Genomic DNA, 21818 nt, shown 5'->3' on the forward strand with positions numbered 1-21818 from the left:
AGGTGTGCCTCAGTGCACACCTGTCTCCAGGTATCCTGTGATATAACCTTGTTCATTTCCGCTTCCCATCTCTGCTTTATCTGTAGGGAGTTGTGCAGATTCATAGACAAAAATATATGGTATAATTTGCTAATTATTTTCTTATCTCTGTTCCCTGTTTGTATTTCTATTAAGAACTCTTCTATGGGGGTAGATTTTATAAGTTTTGTCCATTCCTTGCGTGTTGTCAGGAAAGTTCTTAGTTGTAAATATCTTAAGAAATCTGTCCTTGGGAGATCAAGGTCATTTTTCAATTGTTCAAATGTCTTAAGATTTCCACCATTAAATAATTGCCGCAAATAAACCAGTCTATGGTCTGACCATTTTCTAAAACAAGTATCTAGGTTGTTAGGTGTAAAGGTCTTCATAAATCCAATACTTGTTAACGATGAAATTATCTTGGGTAGGCCAAAAGCTGATTGTATCTTTTTCCAGATTTTAAGAGTAATCTTAGTCCAATCTGCCAATTCTTTCATGGGTGTGTCTAGAAAGGGTAGAATTTGCATGGGCTCTGGGCACATACTTTGTTCAATGTTAAGCCATCTAGTATATGTGTCGTTCTGAATCCATACTATTAAAGGCTTCATTTGTGCAGCCCAGAAGTAATATTTTAAGTTTGGAAGCTTAAGGCCACCATCTAATTTAGACAACTGTAAGGTTTTAAGTCTAATTCTAGGGCGCTTTTTTTGCCATATGAAATGTGAAATTATTTTATCCAACTTATCAAAAGTTCAGTTCAGAATTTCTACAGGTAACAGCTGGCATAAATAAAGCAGCCTTGGCAGAACATTCATTCGGATACTTTCAACACGACCGATCAAGGAGAGGGGAAGCACAGCCCATCATTCCAAATCACTAGTAATGCTCCGAATCATTTTACAATAGTTAGCTTCATACAAATTATGTAAAGAGGGGGGAATATATATGCCAGACTTGACTTGACTTGACTCCCCAGGTAAGGCCTTCTACCTTTTCAGGGCTGCAGCACACCGAGACATGGGAGTTAACTCGTCCCAATGGTGTTCCCTGCAATACATGTTGTGTGGACCTCCAGTATCTCAGGTTGTCCTGTACTGAGGGAGGAATGGTAACGGTAAGGGTTGGCCCTCTGGGTACCACCGGATGGGCTGCTGCCATGAACCCAAGCGCAAATATGATGGTCACCAGTATCACCATCAACCCAGGCTGCAGTTTGCAAACTGTTTGCTGCAGGGCCGTCCATTAGTGTTCTGACAGAGTGGCCCACAGGCTGTGTGTATAGCACAACCCCGAGATACTGGTTTAGTTTAGTTTAGTTTAGTTTAGTTTAGTTTAGTTTAGTGGTTTAAAATACAGAGACAATGCACATTAATAAACATTACTGTAAATATGCCGGTGTAGCCAGGTTGGCTAATGCCAAAAAGCAGACTTCCTGTTCGGTACTACACAGTCCCTTCTACTGACAGACCTGGTGTGTCTGTCAGTAGAGGTTTTCTGTTTTATAAAAGCACCAAGAGGGGGAGGAGCCAAGCCATGCAAGACAGGTATCTTTCAATTTAACACAATTATCCCAGCTTAGTAGGTTCTGGTTTTTAATGCAGTGACAATAGTGATGGGTGTTTGGCTTCTTGTCTAGTACTTTCACAGCCCGATGGTAAACTGGTACAGATTTTAATGCTATACAGGAGGGTTGTGCCCAGCTAGTCAGACAATATGAAAGATGTGACATGATAATAGCATTAAAATACAGTGCTGCTGCTTTGGTTGACAATGAGTTTCTGATGTGATGAAAGCGGAATTTTGTTGTATTTACTACTGACTTGATATGTTTTTTAAATGTAAAATTTGAATCAATTTTTATACCAAGGTATTTATATTCAGACACAACTGTCAGCTTTTCCTCTGTAACATAGACATCAGGTGTTATGGTGTCCATCAACCTCTTGATGAAAATCATATTTACAGTTTTCTTGGTGATTAAATGCAAACATGAGTTATTCAACCATTCAGTGACCGGGGCCATCGCCGCTGTTAACTTGTCTGCAGCTTGCTGCTTGGTTGCTGCATAAACATAAATAACCATGTCATCTACATACATCTGGATGTCAGACTCATTGCATACAGACGGAAGATCATTGATGTACAAACTAAACAGCAGTGGACCCAATATAGATCCCTGGGGACACCAAAACCACAGCTAAGGGCAGAAGACAGCTCACCATTTGCCCTTACTCTCTGGGTTCTACCTTCCAGATAGAGGAGGGATGTTGTATGCTGTAAAGCCCTGTGAGGCAAATTGTGATTTGTGATACTGGGCTTTATAAATAAAATTGATTGAATTGATTGATTGATTGAGATAGGACTTCATGTATTTGATGGTATTAGGGGAGAAATTGTACCGAGAAAGCTTGGTGAGCAGGACACCATGATCCAAGGTGTCAAAGGCTTTCTTTAGATCTAAGAATGTGGCTGCAACAACTCCCCCTTATCAAGCTTTGATCAAATATTCTCCAAGAGAAAGCAAACTGCTGTCTCTGTTGAATGGTTTGATCTAAACCCAAACTGCATGGGGTGCAAACCAAATGGGCTGGTATTAAGGTGGTGTGTCAGTTGTTCAGCTATATGTTTCTCTGCTATTTTGGACATGACAGGTAGTATGCTGATTGGTCTATAGTTAGATACTTCAGAAGGTTGACCTGCTTTGTAGATGGAGATTATTATAGCTTCCTTTCATGCTCCTGGAAAATCCTCTTCACTATAGGATCTGTTAATAATGGCTGATATTGGTCCAGATAAACTTTCATTGAATGTTTTTAGGAGCATTGTGTTTAGACCATACACATCCTTGGCTTTGGAGTTCTTCAAGGAATTTATCATTTTCATCACCTTAGTTTCAGTGATTTCACACAACTCAAAGACAGGTTGATTGTGATCCACTGGGGTCATATTCAGATTAGAAGGGGAGCTCTGTTGCAGAGTCCGCACTGACTCCACAAAGTAGGAGTTAAAGCTTGCTGCAATTTCAGGTCCGTCCTGTGTAATACTACCATTCACACTGATTTCTAGGCGCTTTTCCCCCCAGTATGTTTTCCAATCAGCTTATTCATATTCTCCCAAATCAGTTTGGAATCTCCCTTTGCTTGGTTAATGATATTAATGAAAAAATTAGCCTTTGCTGTCCTTATTTCTCTTGTAACCTTATTTCACAGTCCTACAAACTTTAGTTTATCAGTGGTCAGTTTTGATTTTATGGCTGCTTTCAGTGCCACATCCCCCTTCCTCATCATTTTATGTAAATCATCACCTGTCCATGGAAGAGTGTTTGTTTGTCTACAGCTAGGTTTTGTTTTCCTCATAAAAGTATTCATTACACGTTGGATGGTAGACAAAAGGGTCTGACAGTCAGAATCGGCATCAGAATAAGACAGAATATTATTCCATTCAATCCCTTTAATTGCATTTTCAAAAGTATGTTGTTCCCCCTTAGGTATTCGAAGTTGACTACTAGGCTTTCTTGCCCCAGGACTGAAACGCGTTTTGGACAGTTTCCTAACAATAAGGGATAAATTATGGTTGGATAACCCATTAATCATATTGAGAGTCTTGACAATTCTCTCTGGCTTATTAGTGAATATTAAGTCTATCAGTGTTTTGGAGGACTGGGTTATTCTTGTCGGTCCCTTAACAAACTGTGTCAAATCAAAGGTTTTTGTAATTCGTTTAAGAACACTTCTACTGCATTTGTCTTCCCGGTTGCAGTTTATGTCACCCATTAATATTACCTCTTTATCAAAATTACATTCTTTTAGTAGATTGTTTAATTGATCAAAAAACTAAATTTTAGACGAGGATGGTCTGTACAGGCCAACAAGAGTAAGAGACATTTGGGGAGATAGTGTAATATTCAGTCCAGTGCATTCAAGTTCATTTTCACATCGCCACTCAATGTAACTGCAGCTGATGGTGTCTCGGACATAAAACATTAAGCCCCCCCCCCTCTTCCTTCAGGCCTGTCCCTCCTGTAGATATTGTATCCGGGGATGCATAATGCTGCACTTGGAGAGTTTTTATGTAGCCAGGTCTCTGATAGACACAAGTAGTCCAGATTAGAATGTAGCCAGGTCTCTGATAGACACAAGTAGTCCAGATTAGAGTCTGCAATAAGATGTTGGATTTGTTCACACTTCCCAGTGATGCTGCAAATGTGACCTCCAAGTAATCCCTTAGGTTTCGCTCTCGGATCCCATAGTATTTTTGCTTGGTTGACAGTTTGGAAGAAGTCCCACCTCCTGTGTTTTGCAGGGTTTATGGCTTTATACATAATTTTGATTAGTTGTTGACTTGTCGCGTTGTTTTGATTGGCTGGCACTGCTAGTGTTTGCCTGCTACTAGCAGTGTTTACAATGTCCAGTTTAATTATGTTACCCATGACCTGCTGTGGATGGTGGTCGCTGATCGTGAGTTACTGTGTAGTTGGACGGCACTCACCGATTACAGCCGGGAGAAAAAGTGGTGTAATAATACACATATTGATATTGTTGAACCATTCAGACAAGGGTTTGGGTTGGTATGCATTACGAACTGAACAATATGTTGAACTGTCCTATTATATCTGGAAAATAAAATGTATGGCTTAGATTGTGTTTAATATATTGTTCTCAGTGTTCTCTCACTTGCTCAACAAGGCAGTCTACATTTTGAAACAGGCAACATGCTGTCTGCCCCTCCCACCCTGAAATGAAAACTTCCTACTCCAGTAAGACACGCTGGGAGGCAGCTACGCTAAAAATTAGCTTGTTGCAAGATTGTTAGTTTGATGGCAGTCGCTGATGTTTTAATGTTTTGTTACATCAGTTTTGCACAGACTAAAAATCAGCAGGAAGACATCTAGTTAACATTAGCTCTAAGCAGCCAGTGGTCACAAATAACAGCTGACAAAGTTTGCATTGAGTTACATTATGATGCGTTCAAGCTCTCTTTGTAAAAATGAAGAATTGGGCTAAAGTTAATTGTAACATTGATGTGTCCAAGGTAATCTTGTAAAATTTAGTTTTTGGTGAGTGTCAAGTTATCCTGTCTGTTCAGCTTCTGCCCAAACTTGAAAGTGGCTTGGTCAACCATAAATAAGCACAGGAACAACTCTTTTCCCCTTCACAGTTTTATTTTGCCATTAGAGGTATAATAGGTTGAAAACCTTCAAATAGAAACAGAAATATACAATCATCACTCTCAAAGGAAATGAGACAATGTTTTAACTCATTTTTAAATATTTTAAATAATGTAACTTTAACTTAAATGGTTTTAACTTGCAATGTTTGCTATTTTAACATTTCAAACATGCTACATCAATGCATCTTATTAAATCACCAATGTTCATAGTGTTTAGCTAACATTGACGACTGGAATGCATATTTAGTGAGCAACAAACTACTATTTTGGCAGAAACATATCACTGCAATACAGTTTCTTTTCACATAGGCCATTTTGTTACTTGAAAATAATTAATTCTGATAAATATCCCTTCCTTGTTAAATATTGTATAACTTATTCAAACTCTAACTCACAAACAGAACATTTATTTTCATTGTCATTTAACATCATTGGTTACTTTAACATTAAAGAGTGAAATCAATGTATAACCTGCAGCACTTTAAACAGTACAGTATTTTAAACAGAAACATAAGTCAAAGAGAAAATCAAATCTAAGCAGGCCATTTCATTCAATTAATTCATTAAGAGAGTAAACATTTTTGTCAGTATCAATTCATACCAGTAGCCTCTTTGTGGTTTCCCCCAAGCTGAACAGTCGTCTCTCTGTTGTCTGCTGCAGCCACTCTGATGTGCAGAGTGAATCTGTTGGTGCACTGCAGACAGGTGCTCCCACTCAGCTGATAAGCTGATCAGCCTTGAGTTTCCTCACCTCAGCAGGGAGAAAAGTACTGCTCCACAGCCTTTAGGAGGCAGCATTACTGACTGACTGGGGTGACTGATCTGACACTGTGACTTTGGACCTGACAGTGAGAACCTTGAACAGATAGGAACACCCGGATTTTTGTTTTGTCAACCACCAAAGTTGCAGCCCTCCTGGCCAACCAGTACCTGTCTGCTGCTTAAAGAGTCTCCTGAAGCAGCAGATGGGAGCCTCGTTCTTCAGCCTGATGGCCTCCTTCATCATTGGTGTCCACCAGCAGGTTCTTAGGTTGCCACCACAACCGACCACAACTTTTAGCAGCTGCCTCCGCAATGCACTGCACTTGTATATCACTTTTCTAATCTTCTGACCACTCAAAGTGCCTTTATGAGTCACATTCACCCATTTACACACACATTCACACACTGGTGGCCGAGGCTACATTACATGGTGCCACTTGCTACTCAGTAACCATTCACACGCACTTACACTCCAATGGAACAGCCATCAGGTGCAATCTGGGGCTCAGTATCTTGCCCAAGGATACTTTCACATGCAAACTGGAGGAGCCTGGGATCAAAACTCCGATCTTCCAATTAGTGGACAACGACTTCTACCTCCTGAGCCACAACCACCCCTATGAAAGCTTTGAACACTGTGATTCCATGTCCCCAACCAACCCCTGGATGTTTGAAAAGTTCTTCCAGAGGTGAAAGTTGAAGATCTTGCAGACAGGGGCCTCAACCACATGTTTCCAGTTCACCCTACCTAATGGTTTGGGTTTGCTAGGTCTGTCCAGCAGCCTCCACTGCTATCTGATCCAACTCACCAATAGACTGACAGCTCTGTTTCTGTCTTTCCCCAAGTTTCCAAGACACATGGCTGCTGATGTGATCGAACGACCACAAAGTCAAGCATCGATCTTTGGCCGAGTGTGCTCTGATACCACGTACACTTACGAACCACCCAATGCTCAAACATGGTGTTTGTTATAAATAATAAATAAATAAAGTTTATTTGTATAGCCCTTTAAAACAGCCCAGAGGGTGACCAAAGTGCTTTACAATAAAATAAAATAAAATAAAATAAAACAGCAAAAGAACAACAGTAAAGGACAGCAATAAAAGCACAAAATAAACATGTCATAACAATCTTAAGTGTTAAAAGCCGTCTTAAAAAGAAAGGTTTTAAGTTTTGATTTAAAAAGACCTAGGTCAGTGATGGTGCGCATGTCGGGGGGAGCTTGTTCCACAGTCTGGGTGCGGCCACCGAGAAAGCCCTGTCACCCCAATGTTTGTAATTGGACCTTGGGACCTCCAACAGACCCTGGTTTGACGACCTTAGGGTTCTGTTTCTGACTTGTGGCGTGAGAAGGTCGGATAAATAGGGTGGAGCAAGTCCGTTAAGAGCTTTAAAAACAAATATTAAAATCTTAAAATCGATTCTAAAATGGACAGGAAGCCAATGAAGAGAGTAAAGGACAGGAGTGATGTGCTCGCGTCTAGGAGTGTTCATTAAAAGACAGGCTGCTGCATTTTGCACGAATTGCAAACGACTGATGGATGACTGGGAAGTGCCAACATAAAGTGCATTACAATAATCTAGCCTTGAGCTAATGAAGGCATGAATAGCTTTTTCAAGGTCAGCACGATTAAGGAATGGCTTCACCTTGGCCAGAAGGCGCAATTGAAAAAAGCTTACTTTAACCACAGTGTCAATTTGTTTGTCGAACCTGAAGTTACTGTCGAACGTAACCCCGAGATTTCTGACCGTTGGACTGAGTTTCATTGCCGTGAAATTAGACATTTCTGTTTTCCCATACACACTCTGTCTTGTCTTCATTAAGATGTAGGAAGTTGGATGACAACCACTGCTTAATGTCGGCAATAGCATTAGTCAAACTCCTATGTGCCCCGCTTCCCGTTAGGCCCAACGGTAAATAAATTTGGAGGTCGTCCGCGTAGCAGTGGAACGACAGATCATGCTTCGCCATAATTGAACCAAGCGGCAGCATGTAAAGAGAGAAAAGAGTAGGGCCGAGGATCGACCCTTGTGGTACCCCGCAGGAGAGAGAGGTGCTCGAGGAGGACAGGTCACCAATCATTACTGAAAAGCTTCGATCAGTTAAGTAGGAAGTAAGCCACTTAAGTGTGGTGCCACTGACGCCAACATATTCATTAAGGCGAGATAGCAGGATCGCGTGGTCCACAGTATCGAAGGCCGCTGTGAGGTCTAGCAGTACTAGGATCATAGGGCATTTGGCATCAACAGACAGAGCAACATCATTGTGTACCTTTGTGCAAAGCAGACTCGGTGCTATGACGAGATCTGAAGCCAGACTGGAATTTATCAAAAATATTGTTGTTCTTTAAGAATGCTTGTAGTTGCGTGAAAACAACTTTTTCTAGAACTTTGGACAAAAAGGACAGATGGGAGACAGGTCTAAAATTTGATAGAATTGAGGGATCGAGTTGAGGTTTTTTAAGGAGAGGCCGAACCACAGCATGTTTCAGGGCGGCCGGGACAGAGCCAGAGCTAAGAGAAGAGTTAATAAAAGTCAGTAAGGAGGGACCAACAATATTAAACACCTCTACCAACAGTTTAGTAGGAATAATGTCCAAGGGGCAGTTTGTGGGATTCATATGTAGCACCACTTTTGTGAGGGTTGAGATGGAGACTGGTTCAAACTTTTCAAACACAGCAGAGTGTGGCGGAGCAATGGACAGATCGACATTTGAAATGCTACTGGCAAGTTGTCTGACAGTAGTAACTTTGTCAACAAAAAAGCGGAGAAAACTCTCACAAGTGCTGATTGAGGCATCAGCCAGGATAGAGGTGCATGGGTTAACAACTTTGTTGATTGTACTGAACAAAACTCTGGGCTGATGACTGTTCCTGGAAATGACATTGGACAGATATTGACATTTAGCCTCTTTCACAGCCCTTTGATAGTCAGTGAGGCTATCTCTTAGCATGCCCCAGGATACATGTAATTTGTCTTTTTTACAACGACATTCAGCCTGCCGGCAGCATTGTCTGAGGGCACAAATAGAGTTATTTATCCAAGGGTCTGCTCTCAGTTTCGCTGATTTATGTCGTAATGGGGCGATCGAGTCCAGTATCCTAGATCACTGGATTTGAGAAGCTGTGATCCCATGAAGGCAGTGGCAAATTCCCCAGCTGTTGAGGAGGTGAGAATGCGGCTTTGACAAGACTGGGCAAGAGGTTTACAGGCTACAGGACAGGCTGTGAACTCGAAGATAATGGGCAGGTGATCTGAGATCGCAGTGTCAGACATTTCTCTAATGGAGATTGAGAGCCCACGGGAGATAACCAGATCCAGGATATGTCCAAGATGGTGAGTTGGTTGATGGACTGATTGAATTAAATCAAAACACTCTAAGAGGTTTTTAAAATCCGTAGCAAACTGGTTAGAGGGACAACAAACATGAATGTTAAAATCTCCACAGATCAAGAGTTGATCATGAACAGAAGCAGACTCTGATAAAAACTCTGAGAACTCTTGAATAAAGTTCTTATTATATTTAGGTGGGCGGTACACAACGGCACATAAGACAGGACATGTAAGCTCAATCACAAATAACTGTAGCTCAAAGGAGGTGTAGTTATGTGTGGGAAGGAGTCGGCAGCTAAAATTGTCCTTGAACACAGAGGCAAGGCCCCCTCCTCTACCAGATGCTCGTGGGGAACTAAAGAACGAACATTTGGGAGGGAGGAGCTCAGAGAAGGCACTGTTGTCACCTGGTTTACTCCATGTTTCTGTCAACAACAGAAAATCCAGAAGGTGAGAGGTGAAAAAGTCATTCAGGATGAAGGTTTTATTCGTGAGGGATCTGGTGTTAAACAGGGCCATACGGATTAAATGCCGGTCAGGCTGCTGGGAGACAAAACTAACCGGACGGAGATGATCCTGTATACAGCCCCGTCTGAAGGCCTTCACTGGGCGCAGGGGTTCTGTATACACCCCACGGCAGTGTATGGTGGAGATCCGAGCTGGGGAGAACCTGTGACTGGCGATGGTGGGGATGGGGAGGGGGACGAGGCTTACTGTGGGGGCAGAGTGTAAGGGAGATACAGAGTTACACACAGGGGACCCTGGTGAAGAGGGAAAAAATGGGTTGGAGTGGGGAACAGGGAGTTGCGGCAGAGGGGAAGCCGTGGACAGTGGAGGACAGTGGGGGGGTATGTCGGGGGAGGGCAGGGAGGCAAGTGGTTCGGGTGTAGACAGTCATGCATAATGTACTGCATGCTGTATGTTCGCTGAGAGCACCTGGCTTCCCAGCTTGTTTGGGTGAATACCATCGCCACAGTAGAAGGAGGGACGGTTCCAAAATAAATTGAAATTGTCAATGAAAGTAAAACCATGGGTTGTGCAGGCCGCCCTAAGCCAGGAGTTGAGATAAAGAAGTCTGCTGAATCGCTCTGATCCATGATTAAGTGTGGGAAGAGGGCCGCTAATGAGAACAGACTTTCCACATGTTTTTATAAAGTTAAATAGTTTAATGAAGTTAGATTTCAACACTTCTTATTGGTCGCGGGCAGTGCCATTGGTCCCAATGTGGAGAATAATGCGTTTCACAGAGGTCGGGATTAGTTCAAGCAGGTCTGGGAGTTTATCCATTAGTGATGACACTGTGGCACCAGGCAAACAGTGTGTGGTTGCATTGAGGAAACGGATGTTTCTTGTGATGGAGTCACCTGCTATTATGGAGGTGAGGGGGAACAGAGGACGGGGAGACGGAGACGGAGAGAGCTGCTCTGCTGGGTCTGGAGGCAGGTGGTGGGAGGGGGAGTCAATTGGCTCCGCCTCCATGTGAGGCCCAACGGTGGTCACAGTGTTGACAGGTAACTGGCCTGGACAGGGAATACCCTTGGAGTGACCGATGATCGCCTCTTTCAAAAGCCTCCGACGAGATGCAGAGGTTGATGAGCGGGAGGCCCGCGAGGGACGCTCCGAGCGGGGAGCCGGAGCTAAACGCCCCGAGCCGGGACCCGGATCCGTCTGTGACAGTGCATCGTTGGTGATGATAGTTGCCGGCGGTGCTGGAGTAGTGGGGTTGACAGACGGCTTGGATGTATCTGTATCCTGGTGATGGGGAATGGCCAATACAATGACTAGCACAGAAGTCCAATAACATACACCACTCAGTTTCAGATCAGGCAGACTGTTCACCCCCCTCCAGGTTTCTCCATTGTCACCCACAGGAGCGTTGAAATCCCCCTGAAGAACTAGACTCCCTGTTTGGTACCTCTTCCAGGAGACCCCCATACACTCCAAGAATGCCAGGTACCCTGAACGGCTGTTTGGTGCATAAGCAGAAACAACAGACAAAGAACCCCTCTGGACTTGCATACATATCAAAGTGACCCTCTGGTACGCCTGGGTCCCCGCCCCTGTCTGTTGCCCGGCAAACAATGCACCTGGTCCCGATAACTATCCCTGCGGGTTGTGGGCCACAGGGCTGCAGCTCCATGTTGTTTTTATGGGCTGAGGTTAACTGGGCCCCATCTTCTTGTTTTTTATGGGCTGAGGTTAACTGGGCCCCATCTTCTTGTTTAGTTGTGGTTATTTTTGTTTAATTGTGTGACCCTGTGTCTTTTTTTTTTTTTTTTTGGTTAATTTTCTGAGTCTATACTGAGAACGGTGAAAAGTGTATAGTTGGTTGATGTGATGTGTAATTTTACATTCACTTTAGTAAAATTTCCTGAAAGTAACTACTTTTACTCGAGTAAAATACTTCACTACTCTAAAAAAAACACTATAATACCTAAATGATGCATGTAACATTCACAGTCATTGTGTGTTATGGCTTTAATCTGACCTTTGGAGCTTTCAGAAACCGTCCCATCATCATCATCTGACGTCATGTCTACCTCCAAATCACTGCCATCCTGGAGGCCATCTGATTGGTGTGCCAGTAACTGGCTGGCCCATAGGGTATCAACTCCAGTTGAGACATCTCTTCCTTGCTGCAGAGATGCAGGCTGAAACAACAAGAAAAAAGAAAAAAAAAAGTCTGTAAAAACCAAGTGAACATGTGTGCCTGTGCTGTAAAATTGCTAATCACTGATATATTTATATATATATATATTTTGGAAGAACTTGTCTGAGCAAACAATAGCCCTGTGACATTACTATAACATAATCAGGGTTTTCTCAGTTTGGGATTGAGACTAAAAAATTTTAACAGAATACCTGCATAAAAGCTGAGAGTGTGGAGTTTGAAAGATATAATAGATGTTTACCAGGCACAGCGTATATAATATTAAGATGCTGCTGAGCTGTATTTTGGGAGATGTAGATGTAGGTTCCAGTGGTTTTGGAACTTGACTGATACTAGGGACTATAAGTTAAGATATCCCCCAATACAAAGATGACTCTCTCCATTCTGGAGAGGGATGTAAATAAGAGAGAGACAGAACATAAGAGACAGAACCCCCACAAAGCAGCCACACCAGACTCCTTCTACCTTGAAGCACTGTGCTTGTCAGCTGTGCCAGCGTTCACAGACATCTTAAACATCTCACTAGACCACAGAACTTAGAGACTACAGACTTGTCGCCCTGACTTCTTTGTCTCCTGAGCACTTTGTCCTGTTCCACCTCAAAACCATCACTGACCCACTTATTGACACCCTGCTAGTTGCCTACTTAGCCAACAGGTCAGCAAGTGATGCAGTCAAAATGGCCCTCTGCTTCATCTTCAGTACCTGGACTCCTCAGGAACCTAGGCCAGGATCCTGTTTGTGGAATTAATTTCTGCCTTTAACACCATCAGCCTGGCCTTGTCACAGGACAAGCTCTCCCAGCTACAAGTGCCTGACTCTACCTGCAGATTAATCGCAGACTTCCTGTCTCACAAGAACTAGCATGTAAAGCTGGGAAAACACATCTCTAACTCCTGGACCATCAGCATTAGCTCCCTGCAAGGCTGCATCCTTGGCCCTCTGCTCTTCTTACTGCACATCCAGTCACCAGTCTGTCAGACTCCTAATGTTTGTGGACAACATCACTCTCATTGGGCAATGAATGTTTGCTCGATGGAGTGCTGCCAGTAAAAGAGACTTGTCCTCCACTGGATTTGTAATTCAAGAATGGAGAACCTAGCTCAATATAAGTGACTGTAGCTTGTGTGTGTTTAATCACAGGTGCAGGTTGGGTCGTGGGACTTTTATTAACAGGTGCAGGCGGGTGCAGCTTTTCAAAAGGGCACCCATGCAGGTCTCTGCTGCAGCATATTATTTGCTCTGCAGAAGGGGTGAGTGGCTGTAATCTGCCACACCACATCTGTTAAAATGGGTTACATTAATGCACATCTTTTGGACTATTATCTCTGTACACTGCACACATGGGAGAAGTTTGCCTATAGGCCATTCTATTCAACTAATCTAACATTATCTGTTCTCTCAATCTGTTCATTTTAACCCAAACAATGATTATCGTTCCTGATCTTAACCAAGAAATCTCTGTCTAGTAGAAAGCCCTACAGGCAAACTTCTCCCAACAGCATTTTCTTAATACTTAATACTGGAAACTTTTGGACATTGCCAAGTCAATATTTTGTTCATCCCTGCACAGACTGTACAGCTTTTATTTTAAAACAGATAACTGTACATATTTTTAAAATTAGTTTTAAAACATTTTTATTATAAGATTCTTTATTCTATATTTAATGTTTCTTGACTTTTGCAGTACTTACTTGTATTATAATTCCCTCTTGTTATGTTAATGGTTATGCACCAAAAACACCAAGGCAAATCCCTTGTGTGTGAAAACCTACTTAGCAATAAAACTAATTGTGATTCTGATCTCAGCCTCTCAATTTTGACTTTTAAAACCTGTCCCCTAACTTAATGAAATTGCAACACAAATGTTCTCACTTGAGAAGCTTGCTCCTCCAGATGTTGGGAGGCAAGTGCAGCCCCGCTGCAGACCTTCATGTGCCGGAACTGCCTCTCCAGCTTTGCCCGTGCTCTTTCACTGTCCTTGAACCGGCTCTCTGCATCCCGCAGCCTCAGCAGCTCCTCCTGCAGCAGGCTGTGTTGTCTCTGCAAAAGAGCCAGCTCCCCAATGGTTGATCCTGCACTGGCCTCCCGATTTCCACCATCTCGCCAGAGAGGGCGCCATACTCCTCCAGCAGCTGGTCCTACGGTATCCTGTGGCTGCAGCAGCAGCTCCAAGATGGAGTCTTGTTTGATGACAGCACCCTGCAGGATATGTTAGAGAATCCAGTTTCAAAGACTTTACAGGCTGAAAATGGCATACAGAAGTGTGCCTCCTCAAAAGTTACATCAAATTCCCTTTCTCGGAAGGATGGACTATTACACACACATACAATCAATCTACAGAGGGAACTCAAGAGTTATCAAAAGGTTGTTTTGTGCACACTTAATTGTTTTAGTTTGTCATTGTGAATCGTTTAATTTCATTTGAGACAAGTACTTACTGGTAGTTACTCTGTAAAGGATGAGACTGCCAATAAACCTTTGTTTCTTATTGTTAAAAAATCACATGTGCAGAGTTGAACCCACAATAAATGTAAACTAATAAGTATAGGAGAGCCGCATTGTTGCACTAGGTTACATGTGTAACAGGGTCAATTATGCAGCAGCAATATGTGTAACAGATAATGTACATTAGTTATTGTGTTATAATCACACAAAATCTGTGTAACCTTAAGTTTATTTTAATCATATTTATTTTAGTTAATACCTGACACGTTAGGCCTCCGAGTCAGTTATGTGGAACTTTAATTTGAGACTGTACCCCTACATCTACTATATAGTGGGACACTGTCCTCTATAACTAGTGTTTTCGCGCCTTTACCTCTTCCCTTTTGTTGTTGATCTCCGTGGGAGAGGTAAGCGGCCTTGCAGTCAGGAGAAATTTCTGTGTTTTGGCCTCTGTTATTTGCATTCATAAGTTTACTGGCTAGCTTAAACTTGTTGTGAAGTGCTTACGATGTACTACAACATATTTCTGTGTCATTTAAATTGTGTAGGGGCACGTTTTATGGAAGATACTGACCGGAGGATTTTGTATTTATGCTGCTTTTGTCAGATTAAATGGAGACTGCCTCCAAAGATATCCACGTCTGAGTCTCTTCCTCAAACACAACGCACACAACACAGAGTCAGACACTACTGGTTACACATGCCCCTTCATAACCATGAACAATCACACTATAGTTTGTTTTAACTCAGTCCCACGTACAGTATTTTATTCTAATTAATATTTTTCTCTTTGTTGTGTTTTCAAAAATTCTAAAACATTTCTTTGCCATTAAACTTTGAATGACAGCTGGTTTGAAAGGCTCTGTGAGAGAACAAACCTGCCTTTCCTTAAGCACTTTCGGCACTTTAGACAGATAATTTTTTTCTTTGGATGACTAACACATAACCCTGGACAAAATAACAACATTTGGACCAACATATACTAGGCACATATTGACTGTAGTGAAACTTTTCCACAATGGACCAACAAATATACATAATTTCTAGTTGTTGTTTTTTTTTTTTTTTTTTTTTAGAGAAAACAATTACAATTAAAAATAGCCGCAAGCGGCAATTCGGAGGTTCGAGCCAGCATGGAAGTTGAAAGCTGGGTAAGATCAAGACCTTTGATAATTTGGGACACCTGCATTAAAGATAAACAAAAGGATTTATGACAATCAGACAGATGCTCATTCATTTATGACCAAATCTTTACCGGGTCACGCTCTTCTTTGGAAACTCTGTCGCTTCCTATTTGTCAGCTTGCAGAAACATTTTGGGGACATGCTTTAAAGGCTTAGTTAAAAAATGTCCACGGAGTTTGGTGATGTTTAAACAAATCCTAATTGATTTATGGCCAAATTTTGCGAGGGGCCACTGCACTTGTTTCGAACTTGTGGCGCCCCCTATTGACAGATTTCAAAATTATGTAACACACATGGTTCATATTTATTATTCAACATACCCTGCAAGATTTGTAATGATTGTACAATCAATTTCTTATTTATAATCTGATTTGTGTTACTGCATGCCCATTTTTTGCATTTGTGGTGCCCCCTAGTGGTCAATTTGAATGAAACTTTCAGGATATGTTCCAGGTACCTCTTCAGACATTGCTCGCAAGGTTTGTGATGATTGGCCCAAACGTTGTGGAGTTATTTGCTGATCCACACCCCATTTAAGGTTCATTGGTCAATATCTTTAAAACGCAATGAGATATAAATATTTTGGTGACATCTGGTTGAAAATGAGATGACATAGAAAATGTTTTGCATACAGTACAAATTACAACAACATAATGAATATCACTGTGAGCTAACCGTTAAACCGATCTGAACATCCTTTGAAATATCTGACATAGGATTCTTAAGGTTTTTGTAGAACCCATTCACCTGAACATGCTTGTCGAATTTCAAGTCAATCTGACATACCGTGCGAGGGTTGTGGTCTTTCAAAACATTTTTTTTTCGAATTGTAATTATAGCGCCACGATCTGGCCTATTGGCATTATATTTCTTGAGCAGCATTTGCACACAACTTCCAATCACTGGTGAAAATTTCGTGTCTCCATGATGTACCATCTCACAGGAGGTTGCAAAAACATTTCTGAAGAAGAAGAATAATGATAATTAAAGCTGCAAGCAGCAATGAACGGGCCCTTGCACCTCTGCGCAACTCGGGGGTGCTGGCAGGATGCCGTCGGATGCGGCAATTCATTTCTGTCAATGTCGGACACCGCACACAGGAGTGAGATGGCATATCCTTCATAAAGTGTGGGTGCTGGAATGGCCTATTTCACATTTTGTACCATTTCCTCTTTCCACTAGAGGGGGCTGGAGAACACATTAGTGATATGTCACGTTTTTGTACATCAAATATAAACCACAGCATTAAAATTTCAGGTAAATCAAAAGAAAAGTGTCTGATAAGACCTACTTCCTGTAGCCACTAGGTGGCGCTATGACTATCAGGAAATATGTTCATATAGATGTGTTCAGGGCAAGACTATTATGAATCATGTGAAGTTTGGTGGAGATCGGACCATTTACTCCATGGCAATTTCCTGTTTCATGGCGAGACATCAAAATTCAACACTCCACAGCGGGCGTGCCTTTCAGCGTCAGGTAGATCTTGTAATAACTTTTGATCACAAATCAGTAAAGCTCACACAAACAAAGTTTGAAGCCAATCAGATTAAATCTGTAGGAGAAGTTTGTTAAAATACAACACATGGGAAACGCCAAAACTGTCCATGGAATTTAAAATGGCCGACTTCCTTTTGGGTTTTCGGCAATAGGTCTAGAGGCTTTTTTGTGCATCAGGGCATGATACATATATGGACCAATTTTCATGCATATTGGTGAAACATGTCATGGGGGCTGCTCTTTAAAGGGCGTGGCCAAGCCATTTTACCATGCCTATTGATGAAACTCATATCAGGTTTCTGGGCCTAGACTATGAAGGAGTGTGAGAAGTTTCGGGCAAATTAAATGAAGTACACTTAAGTTAATGCCAATTGTTCTGTTTTGGTGAAATGGCCAAAAATGCACCAAAATTGCACAGTAAATCCATTTTTTTTAGTAGGGGGCGCTACTGAGCCATTTTCGGCACCTGAGCAGGAGACCCTGAAAAAAATCAAGTTTTTCAGCAGTTCTGTTTTCGAGTATGTTAAGCCCTCAAAAAGCCAATTCATTTGGAGGAAAAATAATAATTCCTTGCATTTCAATAGGGTCCTCGCATTGCTTGCTGCTTGGGCCCTAATAAGAACTCCTTCAGTTTCAAAAGGGCTTTTGTTTTGTAATAACTGGCTCAAAGGTTGTGGCGTTAGCTCCATTTGTTTGCTAAACCATGCCCCCTTGAAAGTTCATTGGTCAATCTCATTTAGTTTTGAATCTTCAAAGTGCAATGAGATATAACAGTTAAAGCTCTGATGATGAAATTCTAAAAAAAACTCATCATTCTGCTGTTTTTAGGTATATTGTCAAATATTTTGGTGACATTGGGTTAAAAATGAGATGAAATAGAAAATGTTGTGCATACAGTACAAATTACTATGACACACTACACGAGATAAAATGATGGATTATCATGCACAGCACTTATTGATGTTCACAACCCGAGCCGACACTGTTCAACAGCCATGTTGGGCTTAGGCATGTGCCGGTATGATATTTTGACGGTATGATAACCGTGGGCAAAAATACCACGGTAACAGGTATTACTGCGGTGGTAATAATAATAATAATAATAATAATAATAACAATAATAATAATAATAAAACGGGCATCGTCCTATTTTCGCGCTCTACACTTTAAAACGTTAGGCTAATATTCGTTTGACCGTTCATGAGCGACAGCAAGTAGGCTACCATGCATTTCCTGTCAGTGCGCATCATCACACCAGTTGTTTAAATGTGTAGGCTAATATACAGTAGACCCGTTAAAAGTTTAATAGAGCCGTTTCTTAACTTCACGATGGTGACTCCGCACAGCAGCTTGTTTAGCTCCTCGTCGTTGTGGACAGCCAGCTGCCGGTGATGGGTGATGATACGGGTCTTCTTGTTGTCGAGGGCAGAGTTTCCAGCCAACTCCAGGATCTCAACGGTCAGATACTCCAGCACAGACGGCAGGCAGACGGGGGCACCGGCACCGACACGCTCCGCATAGTTTCTTTTGCGCAGCAGCCTGTGAACACGGCCGACTGGGAACTGGAGCCCACCACGGGAGGAGCGGGTCTTTGCCTTGGCTCTGGGGGTTCTTCTGATAGCCTAAATGGTTCCACACCACCGACTTCGTCCTTTTCGCCGGTGGGAAAAGTTCAGCTTCGCCTCCTCCAATCATGTTTGCAGTTTGCACGTGAGTGGATTTACACTGATTACTGACGTACTGACTGACTGAATGACTGAGGCTGCCCCCCCCAATAACTGTGCTGACTGCAGCGGCTGCACATGCATGATTTCAGAGTGTGTGCCAGTTAAAATGTACGACTGGCACAGAGTTATTTCTGAGTTTTGAGTTCCTGAAGTTCCCATTTATGAAACGTAGCGTAGGTTACACCGTCGGCCTTTACATTCTTTTTACATTCTTTTACTGTGGTAAACCGTGACGCCGGTAACCGGCACATGCCTAGATAATTGGGCTAATATCGTGTAGTCTGAACCTGGCATAAGGAGACAGTTTAAGATTTTGCTGACCACCAAAATCACCTGCAGCGCATTGCCTTTCAGCAGAATCACAATATCACCAGCCCAGCCCTTTAAAGCTGAAAGTCTGCATTGACTCCAAAACATTTTTCTCCCTCTTCAAACAACCTAAACTGTCCAATATTTACACACTACATGTTATGTAGCATAACATGTAGTGTGCTGTATACTGTTAAAAACCTACTCACCTGGAGTGCATGGAGATAAACACTGAGATTCACCAGCCTCTGATAGATCTTCTGTCAAACACAGGCAGCGCACTTATTACTGACATCTGTTTGATACACACATGCTCACTCATACACGCACATGCACATATGTACACACTTTGAGAAATTTACCCTCTTACCGTGAGCGGTGGCTTGTCTTGATTCCTCATGCAATCCTTTAGATGGTGAAAAACAGGATAGTATCACCACAATGATGTTACATACAAACATAATCATTAGCTATTGATAGTACATCAATTAAACTGAAATGATGTGACTGACAATAATTATGTTCTTGCCCAATGTGATCAGTGTCTGTTGTTTTTCCAGCTCGCTTTAGATGAAACCACGCCTATTTCTGCATGATGAAAGAGGGCTGCCAGAAGGCCCAATGATTGGCTGCATGCAGCAAGTCAGGTGCCGCTGGCTCAAAGTGCACAGCTTGAGCTCATCAGTGGCTTTGAACACCACCCTTGTCAAAAAATACTGAGGAACTATACAGCCTCATCCCTGTCCTTAAAGACATGAAGTTCGGTTTCGATGCCCCACCTCGTTTATGTACAGGCACTGAGCAGCCAGTCTTGCAAGGTCCTGGACAGACTCCAGCATTGCAACAGCAGCAGCCTACAGTATATACAGACATTCAATCTTAGCTGCAACAACACAGCTGGTGCAATCTGTAATAGCAGGTAGCAGCCAACTGCCATCACAATTGGAAGTGAAAGTATTGGGCTGCGGCGGTTCGTATCCAGCACTTGTTAACATGGATAGAGTGGGAAAACCAGCAGTGGGCAGTGCAGAGAAGGTGTGCCAAAAAAAGAAAAAGGCTTTGCTGGGTGACACCACAAAGAAACCGATTTATTTAAGCAGTCTGCAGCAGCAGCAGCAGCAGCAGCAGCAGCAGCGACAGGTGATGATGAGCACAGTGGTGCAGAGCCTGAGGCAGCAGGGGCTGTGTCATGCTTACATGCTATTTGCTGTTAACTAGCTAAATGAACTAAATGGACCTGTATTCGTATAGCGCCTTTCTAGTCATCCGACCACTCAAAGCGCTTTTTACATTACAAGTCACATTCACCCATTCACATACTGGTGGCCGAGGCTACCATACAAGGTGCCCACCTGACTACTCACTTTTAACACACTCACTCACCGATGGAACAGCCATCGGGAGCAATTTGTGGTTCAGTATCTTGCTCAAGGATACTTCGACATGCGGACTGGAGGAGCCGGGGATCCAATCGCTGATCTTTCAATTGATGGACGACCCGCTCTACCTCTGAGCCACAGCCGCCCCAACTAACCAAAGAACAATACTGTTTTTGGTAATCTTGGGATTTAATGCAAGGTCCGCTGTAGGTTTGACCATTTCCAAGGTTCACTCATCAGACTTAGAGAAGTTTACTTAAAAACTGTAAGTGCTTAAAAATGGTCATCAGCCTCCACTGCACAAGGGGAAAATAAACATGAAATTTGATATATTTCTTCCAGACCACTCACCAATTGTTTTGTTTTTTTATTGCAGCTTGTGAGGCATATAATATTTGATAGCCAGCCCAGCAATAAAAATTTTGGCTTGAAATTGGCTAAAAAGCGCCTTTCACACCTCCTTTGAATAGTGACACACTATAGTCAATATTCAATATATGAGTGGTACAGATTGTCAGCTGAGGGAATACGTTATAAATGCACTTTATGCGACCTGTTGAGCCATAACCATAAAAACAGAATCACAGTTTCTATGGCTGTAATGTTATATACATGCCCCTGAACGCCCCCGAAAATACAGTATCCTTCATCAGTGATGCAGAAAATCTGAGTAAGAATATTGTTTTCTTTTATTTGCAAGGTTGCTCTCACTGAACTTCTGAATATGTTTATGGGGTGCCGTTTGTAAAGTGGCTCATGCTGAAAATAACATCAACATTTTGCCACATTTAGCTTCAAACAATGTTTAAAAAAGTGTTGTGAATTTTTTTAATGTCACCTTTTACCACATTTACAGCAATATTTAACTTAGAAATATATTAAATAGTTAAATCTAAATATTAAATGTAGCACCTAAATGTTAAATGTTAAATCTAAATATTAAATCTAAATCTAAATGTTAAATCTAAATGCTAAATCTAAATGTTAAATCTAAATGTTAAATCTAAATATTAAATCTAAATCTAAATTTTAAATCTAAATGCTAAATCTAAATGTTAAATCTAAATTTAAATGCTAAATCTAAATGTTAAATCTAAATGCTAAATCTAAATCTAAATCTAAATGTTAAATATAAATATTAAATCTAAATCTAAATGTTAAATCTAAATGCTAAATCTAAATCTAAATGTTAAATCTAAATTTAAATGCTAAATCTAAATGTTAAATCTAAATGCTAAATCTAAATCTAAATCTAAATGTTAAATATAAATTTTAAATCTAAATCTAAATGTTAAATCTAAATGCTAAATCTAAAT

The 21818-nt window shown here is 41.7% G+C and overlaps 1 protein-coding gene across 1 annotated transcript in view; it reads right to left on the reverse strand.

The window, feature by feature from the left end:
- LOC126384280 (rho guanine nucleotide exchange factor 2-like) overlaps positions 1–21818 on the reverse strand; it is a 176487-nt gene that overhangs the window by 5516 nt on the left and 149153 nt on the right. Inside the window, exons 22-25 of the mRNA XM_050035244.1 lie at positions 19494–19529; positions 19333–19383; positions 13831–14157; positions 11773–11935 (exon numbers count right to left, since the gene is read on the reverse strand). Coding sequence (XP_049891201.1) covers positions 11773–11935; positions 13831–14157; positions 19333–19383; positions 19494–19529 — 577 coding nt within the window. The remainder of the gene's footprint in view (positions 1–11772; positions 11936–13830; positions 14158–19332; positions 19384–19493; positions 19530–21818) is intronic.

This window comes from Epinephelus moara, chromosome 22 (assembly GCF_006386435.1).
Source record: "Epinephelus moara isolate mb chromosome 22, YSFRI_EMoa_1.0, whole genome shotgun sequence".
Taxonomy (NCBI): domain Eukaryota; kingdom Metazoa; phylum Chordata; class Actinopteri; order Perciformes; family Serranidae; genus Epinephelus; species Epinephelus moara.